Source organism: Episyrphus balteatus, chromosome 1, assembly GCF_945859705.1.
Source record: "Episyrphus balteatus chromosome 1, idEpiBalt1.1, whole genome shotgun sequence".
NCBI classification, from domain to species: Eukaryota; Metazoa; Arthropoda; class Insecta; order Diptera; family Syrphidae; genus Episyrphus; species Episyrphus balteatus.
In genome coordinates this window covers 113,789,481-113,815,950 of record NC_079134.1, presented here as the reverse complement: position 1 = coordinate 113,815,950, position 26,470 = coordinate 113,789,481, and the positions used below count along the sequence as shown (strand labels likewise).

Below are 26,470 nucleotides of genomic sequence, written 5' to 3'. Positions count from 1 at the left end.
TAATTTTTTTGTGGCTTCACTCGCCAACTCTATAGGTGTGATATACAACCCTTCCTGTACTTCTTATTCAATGAGTGAGATAATTTCGCAAATTATCTCATCTGAACTGACCTAATTTGCAAAATTATCTCATTTGGGCTGTAGTAAAAACAGGCTATAAGTATTCAAACACTTTCAAGCAAAAAAATGGCTACTTTTTAAAGTAATTCAAACAAATTTCATAATTTATTTCAAAAGTTAATAATTAATAGCCTGTTTTTACTACAACCTAATAGCCTGTTTTAACTAGACTCTAGTGAATACAGAGCCTAATAGCATGTCTGTTTTAACTATAGTCCAAATGGATGGGATAATTTCGCAAATCAGGTCAATTCAAATTTCAAATTAATTCTTTTTCTATACGATTTGCCATTCGAAGTGAGATTTGCTAAATTATCTCATTTTTGGGCTCTAGTGAAAACAGGCCTTATAAATCCAACTCGATCACTCAATTTGGCATGAAAACGTACATTACATTCTTCATGCAGTGCTTGTCAATTTAATTTGAAAATGTGAACGCAAACCCTTCAACAAAAAAAAGCATTACTTGAGTTCAGTTTTTTTCAATTGAACCAATTCGTCTTGTTAAAAGACACATCCTATTCCTAAAATTCTTATCTTTATTATTTGTATGTACTTAAACTTATTAGAATATTAAAATATGAAATAAGCTTGGAGATTATTGGAATGTCTTTTATATTAAACCAATAATAATGAATATTCATCGCCCGCGTGGAACTTTAGCTAGAGCTATATTTGAAAAAGTTCACAATGATCAGTATCTTGATGAATACGATACACGATTGGTAATATTTTGAGTTATTCTTTGGTATTCAAACATTTTATTTACATTCGTCCTATATAATATAGTGGTACCGATTAGTACACAAACTTCCAGACAACTTTCAATCAAAATTCGTGCCTCTCGATCAACCAGATGATACTACTGTTGATTGGCTTGAAAAAGCTAAAGAACTGTCTGCCAATATTTGGATACAACTATGGCACACTCTAGCAAGAACAATTTTACAGTTCTTTATGACTCAAACTGATATTAATGGATTTCTGAAGCGTGGCTCGATGTTTATTTTATCGGACAACCAGTTTGAAAAACTTCTAAAAGCAGGAAATTTTGATATCCAAAATTTTCTCTCAGATGGATATCAAACTGTAAGTATAATTTTTTAGGCTTCCTGAAAATAGTTTTGTCTGAAAAAATATTTTATAATTTTAAAATATCAAGTTCCGGAGATGGTTTGGCTCAACTTTCCTTTAGGGTCGCACGAATTTTAATACGCGAATAATTTTATGTGAAAGATTAATGACTAAAAGTAATAAAAATAACAATTTTAAAGTTAGGAAACGTGTATTTATATTTTTAATTAATTTTTTAAAGTTCATTTTTTCATACAAATGAATGCAAATGACGACCGCGAAGAAAAAAAAATTTTTTTTGAAGTTCTTTTTACATACCCAAACTTGTCCCCACCTCAAATCCTATAGTGAGCCCAAGCAGGGGGGTTGCAGGGGGGCAGCATGCCCCCCCATACGCATCTCAACTTTTATACGCCTCAAACTTCAAATTCTTCTTGGTCGTCATTTGCATACATTTTGTATGAAAAATTTAAATATTTATTTTTTAATCATACTTAGGGGTGTTTCCTAACCTTAATATTTTAAAGGTATTCTATTGAGACCCTAAGCTCACTGTAAAAAATAAAATCACAACTCTTTGCGTGCGACCCTAATGGAAAGTCGCCCCGATGGTTTTTTTGAGAAAATAAAAATAATATTTTTTTGTACGCTTGATGTCCTTTCAAGCCATATGTCTCATATTAATCGATACTGGGCATTTTCTCCATGTATTTTTGGGCATTCTTCTTTATTGAACGTTAACCATTTGTTTATTCATTCAATCAGATGATTTTTTTTAAAGTATGATTTTTTATTGGGCACGTTCAGGAAATATTAGGGGCTAGATATTTAGGCAACGTCTTTTTCTGAACGGAAATTTCAGTAAATTGCCTAAATTAGTTTGGATATGATGCTTTTGTCAAATTTCGAAATTCACTTAAGTATTTTACCGATCGCATGGGGAAGACACTAAATTTCACTTAACTTTAATGAATAAATAATATGAATTGTAACCGATAATGCACTTTTTACTCGTTTTTCACACAAATAAATTCAATTTTGCTAAATAATTCTTTAATTAAAAATAATCTGCTGTCATGTTGACAAGAAAAACTTTCCTAAATTTTTAGGGAAAATTTTCTTGCCTAACTTTCCAGTTAGCTTTCCAATAAAATTACCTAAATTGGAAAGATTTTTTTTGACAACTGACCAATCAGAGACCGAGAAATTACCTAAATATTTAGTGCCTAACGTTTCTGAACCTGCCCATTGTCAGTTTTGTTTAGTAACTACTAACACTGATGAGTCAGTTGAAATACAATGTACTTTGTTGGCAAATCTAGTCGTAAGACTATTATTTTAGGTTTGTTTTTTTATTACGACCGGGTTAAACTGGACAGAGCAAAGTCTGGACTAAGCAATTTACATGTTAAATGCAACAATACCTTAGACCGTCCCGTCGGGCTTAGTTGTTTAGCTGAGAGAATTCTCTGGGCTTAACTTTTTCAACAGATTTAAATCTGTGCTACCAAATTGGTTCATTCGTAAATTGTTTTTAACCTCCATTTTAACGCTTAGTATAGTATTTTGATTCTGAAAACTACAGATATGCGCGACCGAGATATACACGTCAAAAATATGAAAAATCGATGTTATAAATACTAGGTATGCATGTATACCAAAACTATAAAAAATGGAGGATAAGTTGCGTGAGCGGGACAGAGCACCCGAAAAAGTAGTTAAAATTGTGAGAACCCGCGAAGCGTGCCATGTAAGGAACTTTTTAATTCGAGAAATGGTTTTTTTTTTGTCCATAACAAATTAAAACCATTCTCATTTTTGTTTTACTCATTTAGTTTTGACCAATGAGAAATGATAATCTCTTGTGTATATTTTTATAATTTCATTACGTTTTTCTCAATTGTTGCAAACCAAAAAAAAAACACGTTTCTGCCATTTTTAAAGCTTTGATTTTCTTAGCACTGGTTTTTCATAACTTTGGCTTTTCATATCTTTAACACGCATAACTTTACTATCACTATTACTTTTTCTCCGATGCACTAATGTTACGGGCCCTTATTTTACTTATAAATTCTGGTTTAAATTTAATTCACTGTAATATATTTTTAGGTTGATATTCTGGATATAGGAGCTGGTGATGGAGAAATTTCAGTGCGTTTAATTGATTCTGTGATAAAACTTAACAAAGATGCCAAAGTACGAGTATACGCAACAGAAACAAGCTGGACAATGCGCGAAAGACTGGAAAAACGAAATTTCACAATCATCGATAAAATAACCAACATTCAAAATGTTCCCCTTGTTGCTTGTTTAAACGTATTGGACAGATGCATCGATCCTTATGAACTGTTACAAGATATCTACAACGTTCTAGCTCCAAATGGACGAGTAGTAATAGCCCTAGTATTGCCATATGTTCATTATGTTGAATTCAGTAAGATACGTTGTTAAAATAATGTGTGATAATTTTAAACGAAACGATAACTAAACTTTACAGATACCTCGCATTTGCCAATACGACCACTCATGGCACATTGGCCAGACAAAGCTAAGCAGTTCTCATTCGAAGCTGAAGCAATGATGTTCTTTGAGATGCTAGAGAACTTTGGCTTTAAGGTAGAATCGTGGACTAAGGCACCATATTTGTGTGAAGGAGATCTTAGGCAGTCTTTTTACTGGCTAATTGATCTCGTTGTTGTTCTGTCAAAGAAATAACTTTTTAAACTACAATTTTCTACCTCTTTTTATCTTATTCTGGTTTGTAAATTTGTCTGTTTTTTGACTATGTATTTATTTTGAGATAAAATCCTATATACATTTAGGTTCAGACTTAAGTAGAATTAATTTAAAACAAATATAGTCATAAATTTCAGCTTCAATAAATTTTATCAAATAAATGTAATATTTGCAAGAAATGATTTTTTTAATCAAATCGATTTTATGTTTTGATTTAATTTATAGCTCTAAGTGGTTTGATACTACTTCAGTAAAAACCTTATAATATCAAAATGAAATTCCGAGCCAAAGGGACTAATAGGATTTATTGTCATATTTTTCTGCCCTGCCAAAATTTGTGAAATTGTTTAAATTTTCTTATTGATGTCTTGTTCACGTAAATACAAGCACCCAAAAGAACTGTCTGGCAATACGAGAAAGCCAACTGGGAGGGACTCAACGAATTCTTCAAAAACTTTAACTGGTCGCTATACTTCCTTGATAGTGACGTTGATTCCAATGCAGATATGATAACAAACTTAATTCTCTCCGGAATGAGAAATTTTATCCCGAATAGGGTTAAAACAATCAAACCGAAAGAGAGAGCGTTTAATTGATTCTGTGATAAAACTTAACAAAGATGCCAAAGTACGAGTATACGCAACAGAAACAAGCTGGACAATGCGCGAAAGACTGGAAAAACGAAATTTCACAATCATCGATAAAATAACCAACATTCAAAATGTTCCCCTTGTTGCTTGTTTAAACGTATTGGACAGATGCATCGATCCTTATGAACTGTTACAAGATATCTACAACGTTCTAGCTCCAAATGGACGAGTAGTAATAGCCCTAGTATTGCCATATGTTCATTATGTTGAATTCAGTAAGATACGTTGTTAAAATAATGTGTGATAATTTTAAACGAAACGATAACTAAACTTTACAGATACCTCGCATTTGCCAATACGACCACTCATGGCACATTGGCCAGACAAAGCTAAGCAGTTCTCATTCGAAGCTGAAGCAATGATGTTCTTTGAGATGCTAGAGAACTTTGGCTTTAAGGTAGAATCGTGGACTAAGGCACCATATTTGTGTGAAGGAGATCTTAGGCAGTCTTTTTACTGGCTAATTGATCTCGTTGTTGTTCTGTCAAAGAAATAACTTTTTAAACTACAATTTTCTACCTCTTTTTATCTTATTCTGGTTTGTAAATTTGTCTGTTTTTTGACTATGTATTTATTTTGAGATAAAATCCTATATACATTTAGGTTCAGACTTAAGTAGAATTAATTTAAAACAAATATAGTCATAAATTTCAGCTTCAATAAATTTTATCAAATAAATGTAATATTTGCAAGAAATGATTTTTTTAATCAAATCGATTTTATGTTTTGATTTAATTTATAGCTCTAAGTGGTTTGATACTACTTCAGTAAAAACCTTATAATATCAAAATGAAATTCCGAGCCAAAGGGACTAATAGGATTTATTGTCATATTTTTCTGCCCTGCCAAAATTTGTGAAATTGTTTAAATTTTCTTATTGATGTCTTGTTCACGTAAATACAAGCACCCAAAAGAACTGTCTGGCAATACGAGAAAGCCAACTGGGAGGGACTCAACGAATTCTTCAAAAACTTTAACTGGTCGCTATACTTCCTTGATAGTGACGTTGATTCCAGTGCAGATATGATAACAAACTTAATTCTCTCCGGAATGAGAAATTTTATCCCGAATAGGGTTAAAACAATCAAACCGAAAGAGAGAGCGTTTAATTGATTCTGTGATAAAACTTAACAAAGATGCCAAAGTACGAGTATACGCAACAGAAACAAGCTGGACAATGCGCGAAAGACTGGAAAAACGAAATTTCACAATCATCGATAAAATAACCAACATTCAAAATGTTCCCCTTGTTGCTTGTTTAAACGTATTGGACAGATGCATCGATCCTTATGAACTGTTACAAGATATCTACAACGTTCTAGCTCCAAATGGACGAGTAGTAATAGCCCTAGTATTGCCATATGTTCATTATGTTGAATTCAGTAAGATACGTTGTTAAAATAATGTGTGATAATTTTAAACGAAACGATAACTAAACTTTACAGATACCTCGCATTTGCCAATACGACCACTCATGGCACATTGGCCAGACAAAGCTAAGCAGTTCTCATTCGAAGCTGAAGCAATGATGTTCTTTGAGATGCTAGAGAACTTTGGCTTTAAGGTAGAATCGTGGACTAAGGCACCATATTTGTGTGAAGGAGATCTTAGGCAGTCTTTTTACTGGCTAATTGATCTCGTTGTTGTTCTGTCAAAGAAATAACTTTTTAAACTACAATTTTCTACCTCTTTTTATCTTATTCTGGTTTGTAAATTTGTCTGTTTTTTGACTATGTATTTATTTTGAGATAAAATCCTATATACATTTAGGTTCAGACTTAAGTAGAATTAATTTAAAACAAATATAGTCATAAATTTCAGCTTCAATAAATTTTATCAAATAAATGTAATATTTGCAAGAAATGATTTTTTTAATCAAATCGATTTTATGTTTTGATTTAATTTATAGCTCTAAGTGGTTTGATACTACTTCAGTAAAAACCTTATAATATCAAAATGAAATTCCGAGCCAAAGGGACTAATAGGATTTATTGTCATATTTTTCTGCCCTGCCAAAATTTGTGAAATTGTTTAAATTTTCTTATTGATGTCTTGTTCACGTAAATACAAGCACCCAAAAGAACTGTCTGGCAATACGAGAAAGCCAACTGGGAGGGACTCAACGAATTCTTCAAAAACTTTAACTGGTCGCTATACTTCCTTGATAGTGACGTTGATTCCAGTGCAGATATGATAACAAACTTAATTCTCTCCGGAATGAGAAATTTTATCCCGAATAGGGTTAAAACAATCAAACCGAAAGAGAATGCATGGTTTGATTCGAGCTGCAAAGAGGTTATCAGGGTTAAAGAGATAAGTTTTGGATGTTATAAAGCCAATCCCACTGAGGAAAACCGAAAAAAAGTTCAAACAAGCTAGAAAGGCCAGCAACGCCCATATTCGACGAACCAAATTTTTGCATGATCAAGATTTAAGGCAAAAAATACTATAATGTCCCAAAGGTAGTAAAAATTATAATTTTTAGTACCTTTGGGATATAATTATTGGTCATTTGTATAAAATATTCACAATACTACATCGTCGTCGGTTCCAACGCTCGTCTTAAATGACACCCCTTTTGTTAGCTCTGTAGACAAAGCTTACCTACTTGCGAAGCAGCTCGCTGCCAACTCAACACTGCCTGATAGTGTCATGACTCCGCCAGTACTTGAGCGCGTAAACAAATTCATGGGACGAATCTTATTTCGCACTCGTACAGTAGTACGAGTTCTTAAAGATCTTGACATACACAAATCCGCTGGCCCGGATAGTATCCCCCCCATCATTCTGAAGAAGTGTTCTTCCACGCTGGCAAAACCACTGCGTAAGCTTTTTCATCTGTCCTATTCTACTGATCTCTTCCCGAGTGGATGGAAAACAGCATTTGTCCAGCCTGTCTCTAAAAAAGGCGAATCTTGTATTGGATGGATTCAAGTCTGAAACCCACAAAATAAATGCTGGTGTGCCCCAGGGCTCCGTTTTGTCTCCGACTCTCTTTCTCATTTTCATAAATGATCTCCTGTCTGCAACTTCTAATCCACTCAACTGTTTTGCTGATGATCGTACCCTCAGTTTTTCATATTCGTTTTGATTCTCGCCCATGTTCTTCGGATGTGGATCTTGAACGGCTTAATATGATAAGCTCATTAAATTCTTATCTTGATAGCATTGTCAAATGGGGACTAAAAAATCGGGTAGAATTTAATGCTTCAAAAATACAATGCTGTTTACTTTCATTAAAGCGAAACCTTCATTCCATGCCACTTTCTTGCATCGAGGAAACCGAACAGCTTTCAGTTCGCGGTATGTGCATTACAAAAAACCTTCTGTGGAATGAACAAATATTTGACACCGCTAAATCTGCTGCGAAATGTTTAGGTTTCCTCCGAAGATGCAAGAAATTTTTCTCCCCGTCTGATCTAGCGATTATAAGGCATATATTCGTCCAAAGCTCGATTTTAACTCCCACATCTGGGCCGGTGCTCCAAAAATGTAGTTGAGTTTCTTGGATAGAATACAAAATAGAGCTATACAAATGATAGGTCAATAACTGATACAATTACGTCTCTCGAGCACCGTCGTAACGTATCATGTCTCACGTTGTTCTATCGTTATTTTTATAAACAATGTTCAGAAGAAATAGCATTCCTCCCCTCAAACAATTCAACCGTAATACTCGCGCTTCAAGGAATGCTCATCAGTTTACCCTAGAGTCCAATTTCGGACGTACCGTTAAATACAGAGATTCTTTCTTTAGCCGCACTACACGAACGCATTACCCGCCTCTGTTTTTCCATCGCATTTCAAAACTCAGAATTTCAAAACGGCATCTCCTTTCAAACCCCTCCCTTTTTTCCTAATGCTCGTACTGTGTTCACCATATTAAGGGCAGAGTAGTCCCTTTAGTGCGCGCTTATTATAAAAAAAAAATACAAGTGGAATGTTTTGCAAGAAAGAGTGGAATGATTTAAAAAAATAAGTGTAATATAGCAAAATAGTTCCTACTTTTGATAAAAAAAATATTTTTTTGAACCGAAAATTGTAGGAACCGTTTTTAAAAAATATCAGCCCGTTTTCAAAAAAATGATTTTTCAGAAAACATTGAAATAAGTATATTTTAAAAAATGGGGTTTTCAAAAATATTATAAATTTCAATATTTTTTTAAATTTTTTATAAAATTATTTATACTGTTGGTCCATTAAATTAAAATTTTTCGTTTCTTAGTGGCAAAATAAAGTTTAGTGTCGTTTTCCTTCCATACTATTTTGGTACACATTTTTTCACTTTTGAATGTCTTCTGTTTCTTCACGCTAAAAAAGTAAACTTTTTACTTTGCTCGGTATCTTTAAATGTTATATGTTATTGAACCATACGACCACTCATGGCACATTGGCCAGACAAAGCTAAGCAGTTCTCATTCGAAGCTGAAGCAATGATGTTCTTTGAGATGCTAGAGAACTTTGGCTTTAAGGTAGAATCGTGGACTAAGGCACCATATTTGTGTGAAGGAGATCTTAGGCAGTCTTTTTACTGGCTAATTGATCTCGTTGTTGTTCTGTCAAAGAAATAACTTTTTAAACTACAATTTTCTACCTCTTTTTATCTTATTCTGGTTTGTAAATTTGTCTGTTTTTTGACTATGTATTTATTTTGAGATAAAATCCTATATACATTTAGGTTCAGACTTAAGTAGAATTAATTTAAAACAAATATAGTCATAAATTTCAGCTTCAATAAATTTTATCAAATAAATGTAATATTTGCAAGAAATGATTTTTTTAATCAAATCGATTTTATGTTTTGATTTAATTTATAGCTCTAAGTGGTTTGATACTACTTCAGTAAAAACCTTATAATATCAAAATGAAATTCCGAGCCAAAGGGACTAATAGGATTTATTGTCATATTTTTCTGCCCTGCCAAAATTTGTGAAATTGTTTAAATTTTCTTATTGATGTCTTGTTCACGTAAATACAAGCACCCAAAAGAACTGTCTGGCAATACGAGAAAGCCAACTGGGAGGGACTCAACGAATTCTTCAAAAACTTTAACTGGTCGCTATACTTCCTTGATAGTGACGTTGATTCCAGTGCAGATATGATAACAAACTTAATTCTCTCCGGAATGAGAAATTTTATCCCGAATAGGGTTAAAACAATCAAACCGAAAGAGAATGCATGGTTTGATTCGAGCTGCAAAGAGGTTATCAGGGTTAAAGAGATAAGTTTTGGATGTTATAAAGCCAATCCCACTGAGGAAAACCGAAAAAAAGTTCAAACAAGCTAGAAAGGCCAGCAACGCCCATATTCGACGAACCAAATTTTTGCATGATCAAGATTTAAGGCAAAAAATACTATAATGTCCCAAAGGTAGTAAAAATTATAATTTTTAGTACCTTTGGGATATAATTATTGGTCATTTGTATAAAATATTCACAATACTACATCGTCGTCGGTTCCAACGCTCGTCTTAAATGACACCCCTTTTGTTAGCTCTGTAGACAAAGCTTACCTACTTGCGAAGCAGCTCGCTGCCAACTCAACACTGCCTGATAGTGTCATGACTCCGCCAGTACTTGAGCGCGTAAACAAATTCATGGGACGAATCTTATTTCGCACTCGTACAGTAGTACGAGTTCTTAAAGATCTTGACATACACAAATCCGCTGGCCCGGATAGTATCCCCCCCATCATTCTGAAGAAGTGTTCTTCCACGCTGGCAAAACCACTGCGTAAGCTTTTTCATCTGTCCTATTCTACTGATCTCTTCCCGAGTGGATGGAAAACAGCATTTGTCCAGCCTGTCTCTAAAAAAGGCGAATCTTGTATTGGATGGATTCAAGTCTGAAACCCACAAAATAAATGCTGGTGTGCCCCAGGGCTCCGTTTTGTCTCCGACTCTCTTTCTCATTTTCATAAATGATCTCCTGTCTGCAACTTCTAATCCACTCAACTGTTTTGCTGATGATCGTACCCTCAGTTTTTCATATTCGTTTTGATTCTCGCCCATGTTCTTCGGATATGGATCTTGAACGGCTTAATATGATAAGCTCATTAAATTCTTATCTTGATAGCATTGTCAAATGGGGACTAAAAAATCGGGTAGAATTTAATGCTTCAAAAATACAATGCTGTTTACTTTCATTAAAGCGAAACCTTCATTCCATGCCACTTTCTTGCATCGAGGAAACCGAACAGCTTTCAGTTCGCGGTATGTGCATTACAAAAAACCTTCTGTGGAATGAACAAATATTTGACACCGCTAAATCTGCTGCGAAATGTTTAGGTTTCCTCCGAAGATGCAAGAAATTTTTCTCCCCGTCTGATCTAGCGATTATAAGGCATATATTCGTCCAAAGCTCGATTTTAACTCCCACATCTGGGCCGGTGCTCCAAAAATGTAGTTGAGTTTCTTGGATAGAATACAAAATAGAGCTATACAAATGATAGGTCAATAACTGATACAATTACGTCTCTCGAGCACCGTCGTAACGTATCATGTCTCACGTTGTTCTATCGTTATTTTTATAAACAATGTTCAGAAGAAATAGCATTCCTCCCCTCAAACAATTCAACCGTAATACTCGCGCTTCAAGGAATGCTCATCAGTTTACCCTAGAGTCCAATTTCGGACGTACCGTTAAATACAGAGATTCTTTCTTTAGCCGCACTACACGAACGCATTACCCGCCTCTGTTTTTCCATCGCATTTCAAAACTCAGAATTTCAAAACGGCATCTCCTTTCAAACCCCTCCCTTTTTTCCTAATGCTCGTACTGTGTTCACCATATTAAGGGCAGAGTAGTCCCTTTAGTGCGCGCTTATTATAAAAAAAAAATACAAGTGGAATGTTTTGCAAGAAAGAGTGGAATGATTTAAAAAAATAAGTGTAATATAGCAAAATAGTTCCTACTTTTGATAAAAAAAATATTTTTTTGAACCGAAAATTGTAGGAACCGTTTTTAAAAAATATCAGCCCGTTTTCAAAAAAATGATTTTTCAGAAAACATTGAAATAAGTATATTTTAAAAAATGGGGTTTTCAAAAATATTATAAATTTCAATATTTTTTTAAATTTTTTATAAAATTATTTATACTGTTGGTCCATTAAATTAAAATTTTTCGTTTCTTAGTGGCAAAATAAAGTTTAGTGTCGTTTTCCTTCCATACTATTTTGGTACACATTTTTTCACTTTTGAATGTCTTCTGTTTCTTCACGCTAAAAAAGTAAACTTTTTACTTTGCTCGGTATCTTTAAATGTTATAACTTTCAGTGAAAAAAGTCAAATGTGAGGCCTCAGTTATAGCTATCAGTAAAATCCATTAGTGAAAATTGAACCATCAGGAATCTGAAATGTTTTACTGATGAGCGTTCATAGCAATCACTAAATTTACTTTATTAAATTATAATGTTTATTTGACATTCGCTCCCCAAACTATTTTTTTAAACGCCATCAGTAAAACGAAATGGAATTTTTTTTTGGCATTTGTTCAGTAAAATGAATCAGTTGTTCAGTAAAATGAAACATCATCAGTAAAATTTATAAAATGGATTTGTGAATAAAATATAACACGAAATGCAAGCTTCTTTTTGAAAAAATAATTAAAAATAAGCTTTCAACTTATTTCATCAATATTTTGTTCAAAATAAAAGTTTAAAGTATTCAAAATAGCAAAATAAAATTTTTTACTGATGGATTTTACTGATAGCTATAACTGAGGCCTAAACATCAATTTTTTGGAGTGGGTTTGAGTTTGCAATGACCAGTTTTTTCGCGGGTTAGAAAACACCACATTCCCAGTAATCCAGTTTATTTACGTTTGAATATACATGCGACGATCAGCAATGGATAGAAGGGTTACAGGAATCTGCATTATCTAAAATGCCTACAGCAATGAGATCCCTTTTTGTTCAAATTTTAATTTACGGTTCAAAAAGTTTTGGATGGTGAATATAAAGTTAATCTTTTTTTCAAGTTTAGCCTTGCCGGCAAAGATTAGTATGAAGAAATACTATTTTTATCCCTGTCTCTGTTTTATTCTGTATCAAAGGATGCTTTACTTCTTTCTCTTTTCTTACTTATATATTATAAGATTGACATTAGGTCAATGGTGTTGCTTGTTGTGAGTTATTTTATTCTTATACGTTAACAATAGTATTAAACAAAAAAAAACCTAATATAAAGATAATTAGTGATACCAAATTAACAAATTGCTAAAAAAATTTCAATACATGATCAAAAAAGTCCTGATCTAAAAAATTTTGTTTAGTTATTGTAACAAAAAGAACAATGCGTAAAACATGGAATCATTCCTCAAAATTTTATTGAAATCGTTGAATCTGTCTCTGCGAAAAAAAACTAATATAAGAGAAAATACTTCCAAAATGTTGTATTTGCCTAGAGGAAAAACCCTCAAAATTTCATCGAAATCTTTAAAGCAATAACCAAAAAACTTATATGTGAGAAAAATAAGCATAGCTGTGGGCGGATATTTCTAAAAGTACTTCCAAAATATTTTATTCGCCTAGAGGACCAAACCCTCGAAATTTCATCGAAATCTTTAAAGTTCGTCGGCGATAAGCGAAATTGTTCTAAGTCCTTAAGAAATCCTATGTACTTAGAACAATTTTGCTTTACGCCGACCAAAAAAATTCTATGTCAAAAAGTGGGTGTGGTAGTGCGCGGATTTTTCCAAAAATACTTCCAAAACTTTTAACTCGCTTAGATAAACAAACCCTGAAAATTTCATCGAAATCGTTAGAGCCGTTTCCGAAAAAAACTTATATGTTAAAAAAGTGGGCGTGGCAGTGGGCGGATTTATTTCAAAAAAAACTTTCAAAATTTTTTACTCGCTTAGATAAACAAACCCTGCAAATTTCATCGCAATCGTTAGACCCGTTCCCGAAAAAACTTATATGTTAAAAAAGTGGGCGTGGCAGTAGGCGGATTTTTCCAAAAATACTTCCAAAACTTTTTACTCGCTTAGATAAACAAACCCTGAAAATGTCATCGACATCGTTAGAGCCGTTTCCGAAAAAAACTTATGTGTTAAAAAAATGGGCGTGGCAGTGGGCGGATTTAAAAAAAAAAAAACTTTTTACTCGCTTAGATAAACAAACCCTGAAAATTTCATCGCAATCGTTAGACCCGTTCCCGAAAAAACTTGTATGTTAAAAAAGTGGGCGTGGCGCAGTGGGCGGATTTTTCCAAAAATACTTCCAAAGCTTTTTACTCGGTTAGATGAACAAACCCTTAAAATTTCATCGAAATCGTTAGAGCCGTTTCCGAGATCCCAATTTTATATATATTTATGTATATATAAACAAATTTAGCTCGTTTAAAGTTATAAGATAACATTACTACCGTTGACAAATTCAAGTCAAGTAAGTTGTTATAAATTCTAGTGTCATACATAAATTCACTAAATCTGTCGGCTTACCTGAGTGAGGCTAGATTTTTGTTTTAGCATTTTTGTCTTCTCTATACTTCCACAGCTGTATTTAAATAAAATTATGAATTTATGTATAATAAAAAAAATGAAATATAACGACAGATACTGAGCTTTTCAGCAAATTTTAATTTTTGTTCTGCAGAAAGAGTTAAACATTAAGCTGGTTGGTTATATGAATACAATGTAGTTATTGTAATATAATATTAAATTAAATCTGTTACTTTTCAGATGAATTTAAATTGAATGAATGCAATTAGTCAACTTTCATCTTGCAGAGATGGGATGTTGGTATCATAGTTACGTCTCCATTTATTTTACAAATGCTAGTGTCCTTATCAGAAACTGAAATAACTTTCCCAGTCAACTCGCGATCATCTCCATAAATCACTTTGAAATCATCGTCAACTTCTGGTGGCACAGGTGCCAAATGTTCGCTTATAATGGAAACACTGCGATCCTCTTTTCTCAAGAATACGGAGCAAACGCCATTTGAAACTGTTCGAACTATACCAGTTTGTCCAACTAAGTCAGCATCGTCATGGGTATGAATTTTTACCTCAATGTCTGTAGTACACCAATCACCCATGTGTGAGTCCAAACTGGCTCCTGGTGTCTGGGGATTGTATGGTGACTGTGGAGCGCCACCAGGGGTATTAGGAGAATAGCTAGATGGCGATGGAGTGCTCATATAACCAACTGGATAAGGAGAAGGAGCTGGACTTGGATTATAGGGGCTGTAACTCCTATCCGAGCCATAAACGGTTCCTGGAGTCTGTGGAGCAAATGGTGTGCTGACTTGATAGCCAGGAGTGCTTGGATTGTATCCTGGGCTTGGGCTGGGCTCTTCCATGCTGTAGTCATAGTCATTGTTTCTTGCTGGAGTATTGGTAATATTAGGGTCCCAAGCACCATGACGCGGAGTCATACTGCCATCGTGAGACGGTGTCATAGCTCCACTGTAAGGAGTACGGCCCTCTGAATCCCAAGTAGGAGTTTGACTGCCAAGCAATGGTGTTTTCGAGCCTGCTGCTGCATAAACTGGAGTTTGTGAACCATAACCAGGTGTGCGAGCTGGAGTGCGGCCATATGTGGAGACACTTCCACCCTCTTTGCCAGGAACTCCTACTATGGCGATGTGATTACGATCGACTGAAATCGTTTGGCACGAAGTGTGCAACTCTACACGAGCTGTGCTCTCAGTTGCATCTTTGACAATACCAACTGAGCCCTTGTATGAACCACCGCTGATTTTGATGGTTTTTCCCAAAATGTCGCGATCTCTGGTAACTCGGAAGCCTCCTCTTCCACCTCGGCCACCGCCACGTCCACCTCGTCCTCCAGACGGATGCATTGGCGATTGAATTCTGGGCGACATGAATCCCATGCCACCTAATGAGCCCATTGTGTTAGCTTGGGATTTGTTTCCTCCTGCTAATTGCAAGTGACGAGTCTTGCAAACGAAAATACCTCCATTTTCTGTGTACATACGACAATGTAAGAACGCCAAGCTTCGATATAAATGCTTAATTTCTCCAGAACGACCCTAAATTCAAATGTATTCGTTTTATTTCAAGTTCTTATTTAAATTTAAGTAATCTTACCGCATGTGGACCCTCCATGACCTTCACAATGTCTCTGCGACGAATTTGATTCTCTTCGGCGTCCAATGCAATGGTATTACGGTTCTCCCTTCTCTTTTGCAACGCAGTTGGTTTACATTCAATAACCTTGCCATGCATATTGAGTACATGGAAGTTCTCACGTTCCAAACGTACAATGACACCAACATTTTGAGGACTATTTTAAAAACAATTTGATATTAGAATACTTGAATTTAGACTAAATTCAATTAGTACTTACTCCAATTGGACTAAATCACCCCATTGAAACTGGCCCAAAGAATCCACACCTGTTGCCATATCAGAACATAACTGCAAGTCTCTCGGAAGCACTTCTAACTCGTGCATTGTCAAATCAGAAACCAAAACAATCCGCGTTGGTTCAACGCGAACAATCAAACCGGTTTCGCCTTCATATCGACCAGCTAAGACACGAGCGTGATCTCCTGTCTTGAAGTATTTTCGAAGTTCATTTGCTTTGAAAATCAAAGGATCTTTAAGGTCTTGATGCTTTGGCATGACCGTGATCATTCCTCCATCGATAGCTATGATTTTAGCTTGCAAATTTTCTAAATCACCAAGGCATACTTCTACATTGTCTCCCATTGAGAAGGAGTGAGCTGCTGTTGGATCATCTTTAGAAGCGGCAGCGATTTCCAAATTAACATCTATGGAAAACATACATAATGTTAAATTGATGATTCAAATAAATATGTTGATCTAGTACATACCTTCTGGTTGTTCTTCAAATCTTTCCAATTCAGCGAGAGTAGGCTTGACGCCTTCGGCCAAAATGGCTGACATTGTAAAATTTTTATAAAGGAAACCTTTTCTTGAATAACGGTTTCCTTCGAAAAGCAAGAAGTCACCATCAGAATGAACTTCACCTCCAATTGCACTATGCAAAATAAAAAGATTGTTAGATTATTTTATCAAAACGATTTTTTTTTTTATAAAGAAAAACTAAACTGTCAGAACATAAAAGTATAACTTCGTGTATCACAGGATTGACAATTGTCTATCTGTTTTTAAACTTAAAATTAAAAAATTACTGCTAAAAATTACCATCCATTTCAATAGTTTATTGAAGAGCATATTTCTCCATTTTATTGTGATGAATATCTCTTCACAAATGCGTTCTGTACTAAACTTACACAAAAGAGCTTATGTTGAACTTAAACCCTGCCTACATTATTGTGTGGCTGTAGTTGAAGAAATTTCACCTTTTACTCCAGCCGCAGGCTACTTTTATAAGGTTTTCACTCATTCAAATTTTGACAGTACTACAAACTAAAGTTGAACAATTTGTTTCATTGTAATCAGGGGGTTAAACGAAAATTTATTTGCTTCAATACAATAGGATTTAAGTAAGACAAACAGTCATATCGTGGGCACAAAGCCAAAACCACGAATTTGCTAAATTGTAGTTTTGAGAAAAACGGCTTCAAAGTTTTGGAAACACATGCAATCTTATGGAAATTCGTGTTACAAAAATTGATATTTTAGGCTTCTAGGCAACAGATGGAGGATTCGGATCGACGCAGTGAATAGAGGGACCGATAACAAGTCAAATGACACATTAAAGTGAAAATGTCCAAAAATGCAGATTCGCGGTTTTGGCGTTGTGCCGACGATATGTTCCACATTTCGGTTTTAAAGAACTTTTAACTACATACTAAATCTCTCTAAAGAGAACATAACTTAGGCGGAAGAAATAGTGGAACATTCTACTAAAGCACGGTTATTCGACCATAAAAATAAACAAAGAACGCCGCTTAAAAAAATGGTTCGAGGTCGAACTGATTGCCATTCCTATAAGCGCGAGTATTAAGATACGGGTACTTGTATACAAAAATTCCAAAACTGAATAATGTTGTTGTAATTTGTAATTTTTTTCATACAATTACCCGTACCGCTACCGCGTATCCTTCCGGTGTGGTCATGCCTCAAACAAAAATTTGGAACTATTTTTTTTTTTTATTTTATGTAATTGAGTATTCAGTTCTGTTTCATTTTTCGTATGTTTTAAATTCTCTCATTAGTTTTTAGTCAAAAACTGAAAACCGGATGCGAAAATGTTTCGACATTTTCAAGTTATAAAGAAAAAAAACAAACCTACTTTTTAAGTTTTTTCTCAATAACGCATATCTATAAAATTATCTGCCAATTAAAAAGAACATCTTCCAATGACCAATTAATCAACAACCGTCCAATTATTTGAAAATAAGAACAGTTGTGTGTTTAGACGAGATCACACGTTTATAAAAATTTTTTGTTAGAAAAATGGTTAAAGATTGGCTGCCAATTTTTTTTGACACTTTTGACAGATAAAGTTGGATGTTTACATGGTTGATAGAAAATTGGTGAGAATTTGTTGGGAATAATTGGCCAATATTGGAAGATCTTCCAACCGCGTATACTAAGCTTTAGTATTAATGCAAAGAGGGGTAAGACCAGATCTGAAATTAATTCTTTTATGCGCCGATGTTAACTATTGTTAACAAAAGTTAACTTTAATCGGTCCTCAATGAAAACAAAGTTAAAAAATGTAACATTATGACATCAAAACATCGTTACATTTTTTTAATTTTTACCTACTCAGGTCCTGGACATGAGTTTCAATGTTAATTTGTCTAAATGGGAAAAAGGAGGGGAAAATGTTAGAAGAGAATTTCATTCTTATTTTCCTATTTGAAATTATTTAATGTATTATTTATAGCTTTACTCAGAATTAAATTTGAAAGAATTATTTTTGTACAAAAATAGTTCTTTCTTGTTTATTCAATCTTAAATCTCAAATAGTTTTATTTTTGAAAGATCAACAAAACCTAACACTGGCCGTTCTTTTATGGATATTAAAATTTTGTAACAAAACCTAACAAAAACGACAACGATTTTTTTGAAACGGCCAATTGTAGATTTGATCTCAAATAAAAAACAAATCAATTACACTGGTTAACAAGGGTTCTGTTGCCGGAACCAAAATATACTTTTCTGAAGGTTTTCGGTGTGCTGAACTCGAATCCGAAGTCAAAAAAATTCTAGCAGCTCGCGTTTTTGAAATATTACCGTTAGAAAATGCAAAAAAAACGTTTTTTTGACTACTTTTCATATAAGAAATTTTTTTAAAATTAAAACTGTAACGGTTTCTAAAAGACCTGTTTTTCTTCTTTCAAAATCTGTTTAAATCTTTCCGATATCTTTCGTATAGGTCGAGATATCTTAAGATGAAGTAAGTGTGTTTTGCTCAAAAATCAAAGAGGATGTAATAACTTTATAATACATTGGTAAGCCAAGCAGCACATGTGTTATCGAAAAAATTTTAGCTGTTGGTGACTACATATTTAATACCCTTTTCAAAAATGTTATTAAAATACTTTCATCAGCACTAGTTTCTTAGTTTCAGCAAAGTAGATATAAAACAGAAAAAAACATGTATTTACTTAGAAAAACTTTATTTAAAAAAATAAATGAACCATTAGTTTCCAAAAAACTTCGTTTTAAGGCTCTCCTCTGGTGTTCTGACTTTGAAAAATGACGTATAAGAGACCAACAATAGTCGGACATCATATTCGTATCCCATAATACATCCTCTATGATTTTTGAGCAAAACACACTTACTTACTTCATCTTAAGATATCTCGACCTATACGAAAGATATCGGAAAGATTTAAACAGATTTTGAAAGAAGAAAAACAGGTCTTTTAGAAACCGTTACAGTTTTAATTTTAAAAAAATTTCTTATATGAAAAAAAAAACGTCCGAAGTAGTCAAAAAAAACGTTTTTTTTGTATTTTCTAACGGTAATATTTCAAAAACGCGAGCTGCTACAATTTTTTTGACTTCTGATTCGAGTTCAGCACACCAAAAACCTTCAGAAAAGTATATTTTGGTTCCGGCAATAAAAAAAAAGTTTAATTTTGTAAAATCACTAGAGGAGCAATAAAGAAGTATATTTACTGCAATTTTTAGGCTGGATTTGATGCCATTTTTAGGAGTGACTTAGTCCACTTTCATAATTAAGGGCACATATATATAAAAATATGGCTGTAACATAATCTTAAGAAAACCAATTATCAACTTCCCGAAAACATTGAAGTGAATAACTTCGACAGTTTTAAATCGGATCTACTCGTTTCTGCTCAAGTAGAGTTCTTTCACTTCATTTAAGAAAACTTTAAAAAGCTGTTGGTAGTTCAATACTTTCATAATTCAATATCAAGCACTTTTTTTTCTATTTTTGCCTTTTTGATTTTTTTAGGTCATAAAAATCCTTCCTTTGCCTATAAGTTTCATTTCCGCAAATGTCCCTAACCTAAGTCGTTATTACAAATGCAAAGTTACTTGAAATTTCAGTTAAACTTTGTGAAACAAAAACTTAATAAAAAAAATAAAATACAATTAAAACTTACCGCACAGCTTCTGGATCGAAGGGTTTTGCTGCTGGGCGTCGTTTCTTTTTACGTTTGGCATTGTCAGCTTCCTAAAATTCAAATTAACCAAATAAACACATTAATAATTTCTTTATATCAACAAACTATTCAATTAATTCTTCTTACACTCTGTGTAGTTCTTAGAGCTCCTCTCATCCGTGTATAATCAATTCGTGGCAAAAGTTTAAGATGAACCTGATTTTGTGCCAAGTCTACATAATCAACTTGAGCAATATCATCCTTATACAAACCACGCTTCAATCTAACCCACTGCTTTACTTTTAAACCAACTTGTTCCTTGACTACCTTAAGCACATCAGTCATTTCTTTGATTGGAACCATTTCTTGTTTCCATTTGCCAACACGCAGATTACCCACATTTTCAATTGCGCTCTTAACGTGTGTCTGCTTGTAAGACTCAATGTAAATATAACCCTTGACTCCCTCTGGAGCTACAACGGCTTTAATCTGCATTGGTGAATCGGTATTCAAATAGGTAAGATATTTTCTCATCAATAAAAGAGCTGTAGCCTTCTCTTCACCAATCCGACATTTAACCATCCAAAGATTAGGATCCCTAAGAAAAATTATAAATAACTTTAATTTTTTTTCTAATTTAAAAAAAGGAACGGGTCGTTATTCTGTATTCCAAAATTCTGTATCTGAATAAAAAATCCTGTATGAACATAATTCTGTATTCCATTATTCTACTCTTCTATTATTCTGTATTTCAAAATTCTGTAAATCCAAAATTCTGTTTTCAAAACTCTGCAAATCCATTTTTCTGCTTTTTGGAATTTTGTATAAACTTATACATTTTTATTTTGCATGTTAAACAATTTTGTATTCAATTAACAAATAAAGTATAATTACCTCTCACAAAAAAAAAGAGAAAAACAAATAAAAAATGACAAAAAGCAAAATGTATATGAAGATTCTTGACTTAGGCCCAATTTATTGACTATCCATTAATGCATTTCTTACCTATTTCCCCGAGCTCAGAAGAGCACATAAAGTACTAGATCTCTTGGATTTATCTTCTCCACTTAAAAAAAAAAAACACTACTAGTAAAACCAATCAGGGTTGAGATGCTGCATTTTATAATCATCATGAAACATTTCAGACCACTTTTGTATATCGTGACTCTCGTCTGTGGGATTTCGTCTTGCATTTTCGGCTACAAAATAATTACGCGCCGTAGTTTTTATGTTTTTTCATATTAAAGCCTATTACTTAAGACGCAGTGATTCACTCCCTGGGAATCTAATCGATCCGCAACCCCAACAAATTTCAATCCGTGAACTCCCCGGGATAAACTGTATTACCGATCCACGAAACCACCCTAAACTGCTTACCGACATATGTCAAATGTCATTCTATCACTTTCGCACCGGCGAGTTCATTCCCGCCGCAGTGCTTCTGCGTCTTCGGTAATATAGGTCGTTTCAAATCAAAAGTCCCATGGAAAATTGAGCAAAAATAAAAAAACTCATTCGCTTACTGGAAGGAAGCATTTATGAGGCAGCTGAACTTTTTCTAAAATTACGATAAAATAATGAAGAACAGTTCTTGATATCCCTATTTTAATTAATTGATCCGTCTGTGATATTCACTGGGTTAGCCTCAGCAAGCGGAGGCAAGTCTCCGGGGCTTGCATCACTCCACATCCGCGGATAATACAAAAAAACATACAATTATTTATCATTTGAAGGCAGTTGGGATAACTTTGCCGAAGATATTGTTATAGGTATAGGTGAAGATGGACCAGAAATGTCCAGTTTATATGATAGCAATTCATAACTTAAAATTCTATTCACATCTTTTCATTTGTATAATTGGGCAGTAAATATCTTGTTTTTATTTTTCAATTATTTTCGAGTCGTCACCATAGAAATCATTAATAAACAAATTCAGATTTTTATGGCGTTTTCGGTTGGCTCTCCGGAAGCGTCCGGAATCATTCAGAAGCCTTTTGAAAGTGCTTTATTCGCTCGAGTTTGACAGGCAGAACGCTTCTCAGAATAAAAATTCTCTTCTTGATTTCAAAACAGAATTCAAATCAGAATTCACTCAAATGTCAAAATAAAAACACTCAATCAGTGTTTTTTGTTTTTCATTCAACAATTTATTGTTTTTTGAAATTCAAATTAATTACAAATCAAAAATGAATACATTAATGGATAAATTACCATTTTCTTCGAATAATAATTCATAATTTTCCAACTCTAACATCATAACTTTGGTTTGCAAGAACAAAAAATTATGCAAATATTTGACAATTGAAATTTTAGACAAATAAAAAAATAGAATTGAGTGGAAGCGATTTGACCTGTTCCATTCGATTTCAGAATGAGTCAATTCTTGAGTGAAACCAATCGAAAACGACATTAGTTTGTTTATTTTTTTCTCTAGCATTTCTTTCATTCAAACAAGCATGATTTGTTGTTATTTTTGAGTTGATTTGTCGCAATGAGCCAATAAAATTGAGTTTTTTGTTTATTTGTTCTCAATTTTATTGGAAGGGAGAAAATAAACTCTGAGTCAGGACTTTTGATTTGAAACGACCTATACCCTATAGGCATGATTGTTCATATGTAATTAAAATCTTCAAATTAAATTTGAAAAAATCGTAGTTTTTGACAGTTTGAATAAAAAAAAAATAAAAATTGCCTAGGATATTTTTAAAAGAGTTTTATATTAAAGTTTCCATTAAAAGTAAAGGCTTTAACTAAAGAAGAGTGAATTAAATGAATTTTTAATGATGTATACTTAAAGGCGTCAATAGTTTAATAACGGCGTTAACTAAAACGATACATTTCAAAATTTAATGGAAACTCAATAAATTGGCCCTAAATATTATTCGTATTTTGGTATTCAAGGTATGTCACTCAAATTCAATCCAGTAGCTCTAAGCCATATGCAAATTAATTGGGGAGATATTTTACTTCAAAGATATTTTTACTTCTGCAAAGAAAATACCAAAAATCTGTACCTACTCCAAAATTCTGTAAATGATAAAAGAAAAATTGTCTTGATAATGATAATGCGCACTTTTTTTCAATATCAAAACAATTTAATCATTTACAGAATTTTGGAATACAGAATTTTGAATTTACAGAATTTTAAGGGCCATTTTTTTTTCTCGAAGTTAAACATAACTTGAGGAATTTTATCCGAATTCGGTTTTATTCACTCCAAGTTAACGTTTTTAACTTTTGATTCTCAACTCGAGAGTTGATAAACTTTAGATTTCTAAACTCTCGCAAAAAGTAGAAGTTGGCTGAGGAAACTAGAAATTTTACGAGAAAAAAAATTGTGTGTTCTTCTTTAGTTTTGTTTCAAAACCGAGTTTTTGCTTCAGATAAAAACATAATGATTTGATATTTTTTTTTCACAATTTAACAAATTAAACACAAAATAGAATACAAATATGATATCGATATGACATATTCAAATTTTAATTTAAATAAATGACAGTTTTTGTTCCATATTTTATAAATACCCCAGGGATATTTTTCAAGCTTGAAGTTCGCCAACTTTAGATCTTCAACTGGTGAGTTGAGAAAATAATTAGTGAATAATAAGAAATTACAACTTGCATTTCAACTCTCGAGTTATAATACAATAAGGTCCCTAAGCACGATGAACATAGTTACCCTTCGATGGGTCCCAGGACATCGCGATATACAGGCAAATGGAACACGGAAAAAGCAGACTAAAGCAAAGCTTCCTGAATTCTGCAAATGAGAGATGGTCAGCTCTTGAAACCTGTCGAGTTTCAAGAAATTTGTGGCCGAACAAAACCTAAACCATACTTAACCCTCTGTTCGCACACGGGTGCGAATTTGGCAGGACAAAAATTAAAAATGGTCACAAACAAGTGTCTTTATAAGGGTGAAAATACATTTTTTTTTAATTGTGAATATAATATTCCTCGGAATATTCTACATCAATTTCATATATGATTCTCTATAAAATAGAGAGACCGGAAAAAGTTCTAGCGATATGAAAAAGTATAAACCAATGTGCCTACAGAGGGTTAAGCTAAGCAGGCCTCAGTTGTCTCTTTTGGTCGGTATCCTTACAGGTCCCAAATCAATGTGAACCCACATGAGTAGAATGGGCATTGTCTCATCAGACTTATGTAGAGGGTGTCAAGACGAAGAGGCAGAAGAGGGCTCATACCACTTCCTTTGCGAATGCCCCAGTTTAGCAAAAAGCAGAAAAACAACTCTTGGAGATTACTTCGTTAGATGACGTTTCGTTTTTGCCACTAAAAAACATTATGAAATTCATCCAAATTTCAGGATGGTTCAGGGAGGCACAAAACACAAACACAAATCCCAACACCTAATTCCCAATAAATCCTTCCCTTACCCATCCAGATTCCTTCCCACCCTAACCCTAGGGATCACAATTCACAATGGATCCATCGAGATCCGAGTGGGATTATTCGACTTGTCGGATTATCACCCCGTTCAACCTAACCTAACCTATAATCAACTCTCAAGTTGGCAAACTCGAGAATTTGCTTCAAGTTGAGCAAAAAACAGAATTTTAAATTTACAGAATTTTAAAATACAGAATTTTGGAATCCGAATTTTGGCACACACAGAATTTTGACCCAAACCCTTAAAAAAAACATACTTGATTCCAGGCAGCAATGTTTGCTGAGTAATTTCATCGGACATCTCTTCACCGCCATCACCGAAATGCCGCTTTGCTACAGATTCATCTGCGTATTTTTTGCGAAGATATTCTTCAAGCTCGTCTTCTTTTTGGGTGCTAAAAAAACACAATTAAGTCATTCCTATTTATTGTTAATATTTTATGATTTAACTTACTCCCAGAGATTGGTACCACGTCTTCTTATTTCAATATCTCTGGCCGTTGGACCAAGTTCGTCGATTTCATTACCCACAATTCCCAATTCATTGGCACCTTCTTCCCATTCGTCATCTTCATCTACTTCGTCGTCGACTTCTGCTTCGTCAATAATAAAACCTCCAAATCTTTCCTTTTTCTTCTTTTTTTTTGGTCCAACTTCATCGTCCTCTTCTTCATCATATTCCTCAGAATCCAAGTCCTCTCCTTCGGGCTCTTGTTCCTCTTCGCCATCCTCCTCGTCGTCGCGTGACCGACTGCGTTGACGACGTCGGTTGACATTTATTTCCGAACCAGATCCAGATCCAGCGGAAGCAGACCGAGATCTGGATCGGGAACCTGCGGACTTTGAACGTGATCTAGATCGAGATCTAGATCTAGAAGGAGACCTTGATCGGGAAACTGAGCGAGACCTAAAAATGGTAATGTGTTTAGTATAAATGTTTTTTTTTTTTTAACACACTTAATTGTACCTTGCACTGTGTTGAGATTTATTTGAAGCCATACTTCCATCTTCTGATCCGCTATCAGATGCATTGCTTGCCTCCGAGTCCGACATATTGGCAAAGCTTAAAAGAAAGTGAAAATCAGTGTACAGAAGCGCTAGGTAACAAAAAATAAAAAAAAAAAATAAGAATTTTATGCGACGTCAACAGTTAGAAAAGATGCATTTAAATGATAATAAGACTTCAAAAAAACACTTTTAATATATAATTTTCTTTCTATTTAATAAATAAAAGCACTTTTAATTTGTATTTGGTTAAGGAATTTACCTAAAAATTCAATAAAAAAAATTACACTTCTTCAGGAAAAGAACAATCCCTTTGGAAAAAAAAGAGGAATAATTACAAATGTCAAAATCTGACGCATGCTTGGTTATTTAGGCTAGTTCATGTTTGTGAAACCGTATTTCTCTTTTACATGGCATGCACATGGGCTGTTTTCAACAAGCAAGTTGGGATTATTGAATTATACATGTTTTTTGTCATGTTTACATCTGGAAGCAATAGAAAGCAATTTGAATGCGTTCAGTTGGGCAATACTGACAGTTCTGATTCTGAAAAAAAGAGAATTTCTCTTCTGGTTTTAAAAACAGAATCCGAAGCAGAATCACTCACACATTCATAGATTTAAATGTCAGATGTCACACTTGACCAAAAAAACAAAAACAAATGAAATTTGGCGCGAATACACATATATATTTTAAACTCAACCAATACATTTACACCATACTTCAGATTCTTCGGAACAATAAAATTGAGATTCCGAATCGAAGAACAATTCCAAATTGCCAATTAAAAACGCAATAACTACCCTGCAAACTAAAACTCAGTACTTTGGCTGGAAACACAACCACAAACAAAAAATATTCTGTAACTGTATGTGTTTCTTTATTTACCAACGAATTTTCCCTTCGAAACAAAAAACAAAATAAACACTTCACTTACATAGAGGGTCTTCTCTCTGTTCATGGTTAGTAATTCATTCTTTAAAAAATGA

General features: G+C 33.8%; 4 protein-coding genes across 5 annotated transcripts; 3 read left to right on the top strand and 1 right to left on the bottom strand.

Annotated features, from left to right (window-relative positions):
* Positions 1 to 584: 584 nt before the first annotated feature.
* Positions 585 to 4,109, top strand: LOC129905340 (protein-L-histidine N-pros-methyltransferase-like). Its single transcript, XM_055980808.1, has 4 exons — positions 585 to 845; positions 910 to 1,209; positions 3,304 to 3,628; positions 3,692 to 4,109. The coding sequence occupies exons 1-4, from the start codon at positions 753 to 755 to the stop codon at positions 3,907 to 3,909; spliced, it is 936 nt and encodes a 311-aa protein (XP_055836783.1). The 5' UTR covers positions 585 to 752; the 3' UTR covers positions 3,910 to 4,109.
* A 353-nt stretch (positions 4,110 to 4,462) lies between these two features.
* LOC129905341 (protein-L-histidine N-pros-methyltransferase-like) lies at positions 4,463 to 5,276 on the top strand. The gene is made up of 2 exons (XM_055980809.1): positions 4,463 to 4,795; positions 4,859 to 5,276. Exons 1-2 carry the CDS (start codon positions 4,591 to 4,593, stop codon positions 5,074 to 5,076), a joined length of 423 nt encoding a protein of 140 aa, XP_055836784.1. The 5' UTR covers positions 4,463 to 4,590; the 3' UTR covers positions 5,077 to 5,276.
* A 119-nt stretch (positions 5,277 to 5,395) lies between these two features.
* On the top strand, positions 5,396 to 9,370 carry LOC129909906 (protein-L-histidine N-pros-methyltransferase-like). The gene is made up of 3 exons (XM_055987065.1): positions 5,396 to 5,962; positions 6,026 to 6,240; positions 8,954 to 9,370. The coding sequence occupies exons 1-3, from the start codon at positions 5,758 to 5,760 to the stop codon at positions 9,149 to 9,151; spliced, it is 618 nt and encodes a 205-aa protein (XP_055843040.1). The 5' UTR covers positions 5,396 to 5,757; the 3' UTR covers positions 9,152 to 9,370.
* Positions 9,371 to 14,126: 4,756 nt separating this feature from the next.
* Positions 14,127 to 25,872, bottom strand: LOC129921242 (transcription elongation factor SPT5). 2 transcript variants are annotated; one of them, XM_056002972.1, is made up of 10 exons: positions 25,744 to 25,872; positions 25,444 to 25,573; positions 24,931 to 25,383; positions 24,734 to 24,871; positions 20,212 to 20,662; positions 20,065 to 20,135; positions 16,384 to 16,550; positions 15,894 to 16,320; positions 15,635 to 15,830; positions 14,127 to 15,576 (listed from the first exon to the last, which is right to left on the bottom strand). In XM_056002972.1, exons 2-10 carry the CDS (start codon positions 25,527 to 25,529, stop codon positions 14,287 to 14,289), a joined length of 3,279 nt encoding a protein of 1,092 aa, XP_055858947.1. In that variant the 5' UTR covers positions 25,530 to 25,573; positions 25,744 to 25,872; the 3' UTR covers positions 14,127 to 14,286. The 2 variants fall into 2 exon arrangements, with proteins under 2 accessions (XP_055858947.1, XP_055858948.1); XM_056002973.1 differs by having other exon boundaries at positions 25,444 to 25,539; positions 25,744 to 25,860.
* Between the last annotated feature and the right edge of the window lie 598 nt (positions 25,873 to 26,470).

Bases quoted from the DNA above. Each gene is read 5' to 3' on its own strand.
- LOC129921242 (XM_056002972.1), bottom strand. From the start codon at position 25,529: ATGTCGGACTCGGAGGCAAGCAATGCATCTGATAGCGGATCAGAAGAT. The intron at 24,872-24,930 runs GTAAGTTAAATC...GTGTTTTTTTAG, and splicing joins CGTGGTACCAATCTCTGGGA to CACCCAAAAAGAAGACGAGC. The intron at 15,577-15,634 runs GTAAGATTACTT...ATTTGAATTTAG, and splicing joins TCATGGAGGGTCCACATGCG to GGTCGTTCTGGAGAAATTAA.
- LOC129905340 (XM_055980808.1), top strand. From the start codon at position 753: ATGAATATTCATCGCCCGCGTGGAACTTTAGCTAGAGCTATATTTGAA. The intron at 846-909 runs GTAATATTTTGA...TATATAATATAG, and splicing joins ATGAATACGATACACGATTG to TGGTACCGATTAGTACACAA. The intron at 3,629-3,691 runs GTAAGATACGTT...TAAACTTTACAG, and splicing joins TGTTCATTATGTTGAATTCA to ATACCTCGCATTTGCCAATA.
- LOC129909906 (XM_055987065.1), top strand. From the start codon at position 5,758: ATGCGCGAAAGACTGGAAAAACGAAATTTCACAATCATCGATAAAATA. The intron at 5,963-6,025 runs GTAAGATACGTT...TAAACTTTACAG, and splicing joins TGTTCATTATGTTGAATTCA to ATACCTCGCATTTGCCAATA. The intron at 6,241-8,953 runs TAACTTTTTAAA...TATTGAACCATA, and splicing joins TTGTTGTTCTGTCAAAGAAA to CGACCACTCATGGCACATTG.
- LOC129905341 (XM_055980809.1), top strand. From the start codon at position 4,591: ATGCGCGAAAGACTGGAAAAACGAAATTTCACAATCATCGATAAAATA. The intron at 4,796-4,858 runs GTAAGATACGTT...TAAACTTTACAG, and splicing joins TGTTCATTATGTTGAATTCA to ATACCTCGCATTTGCCAATA.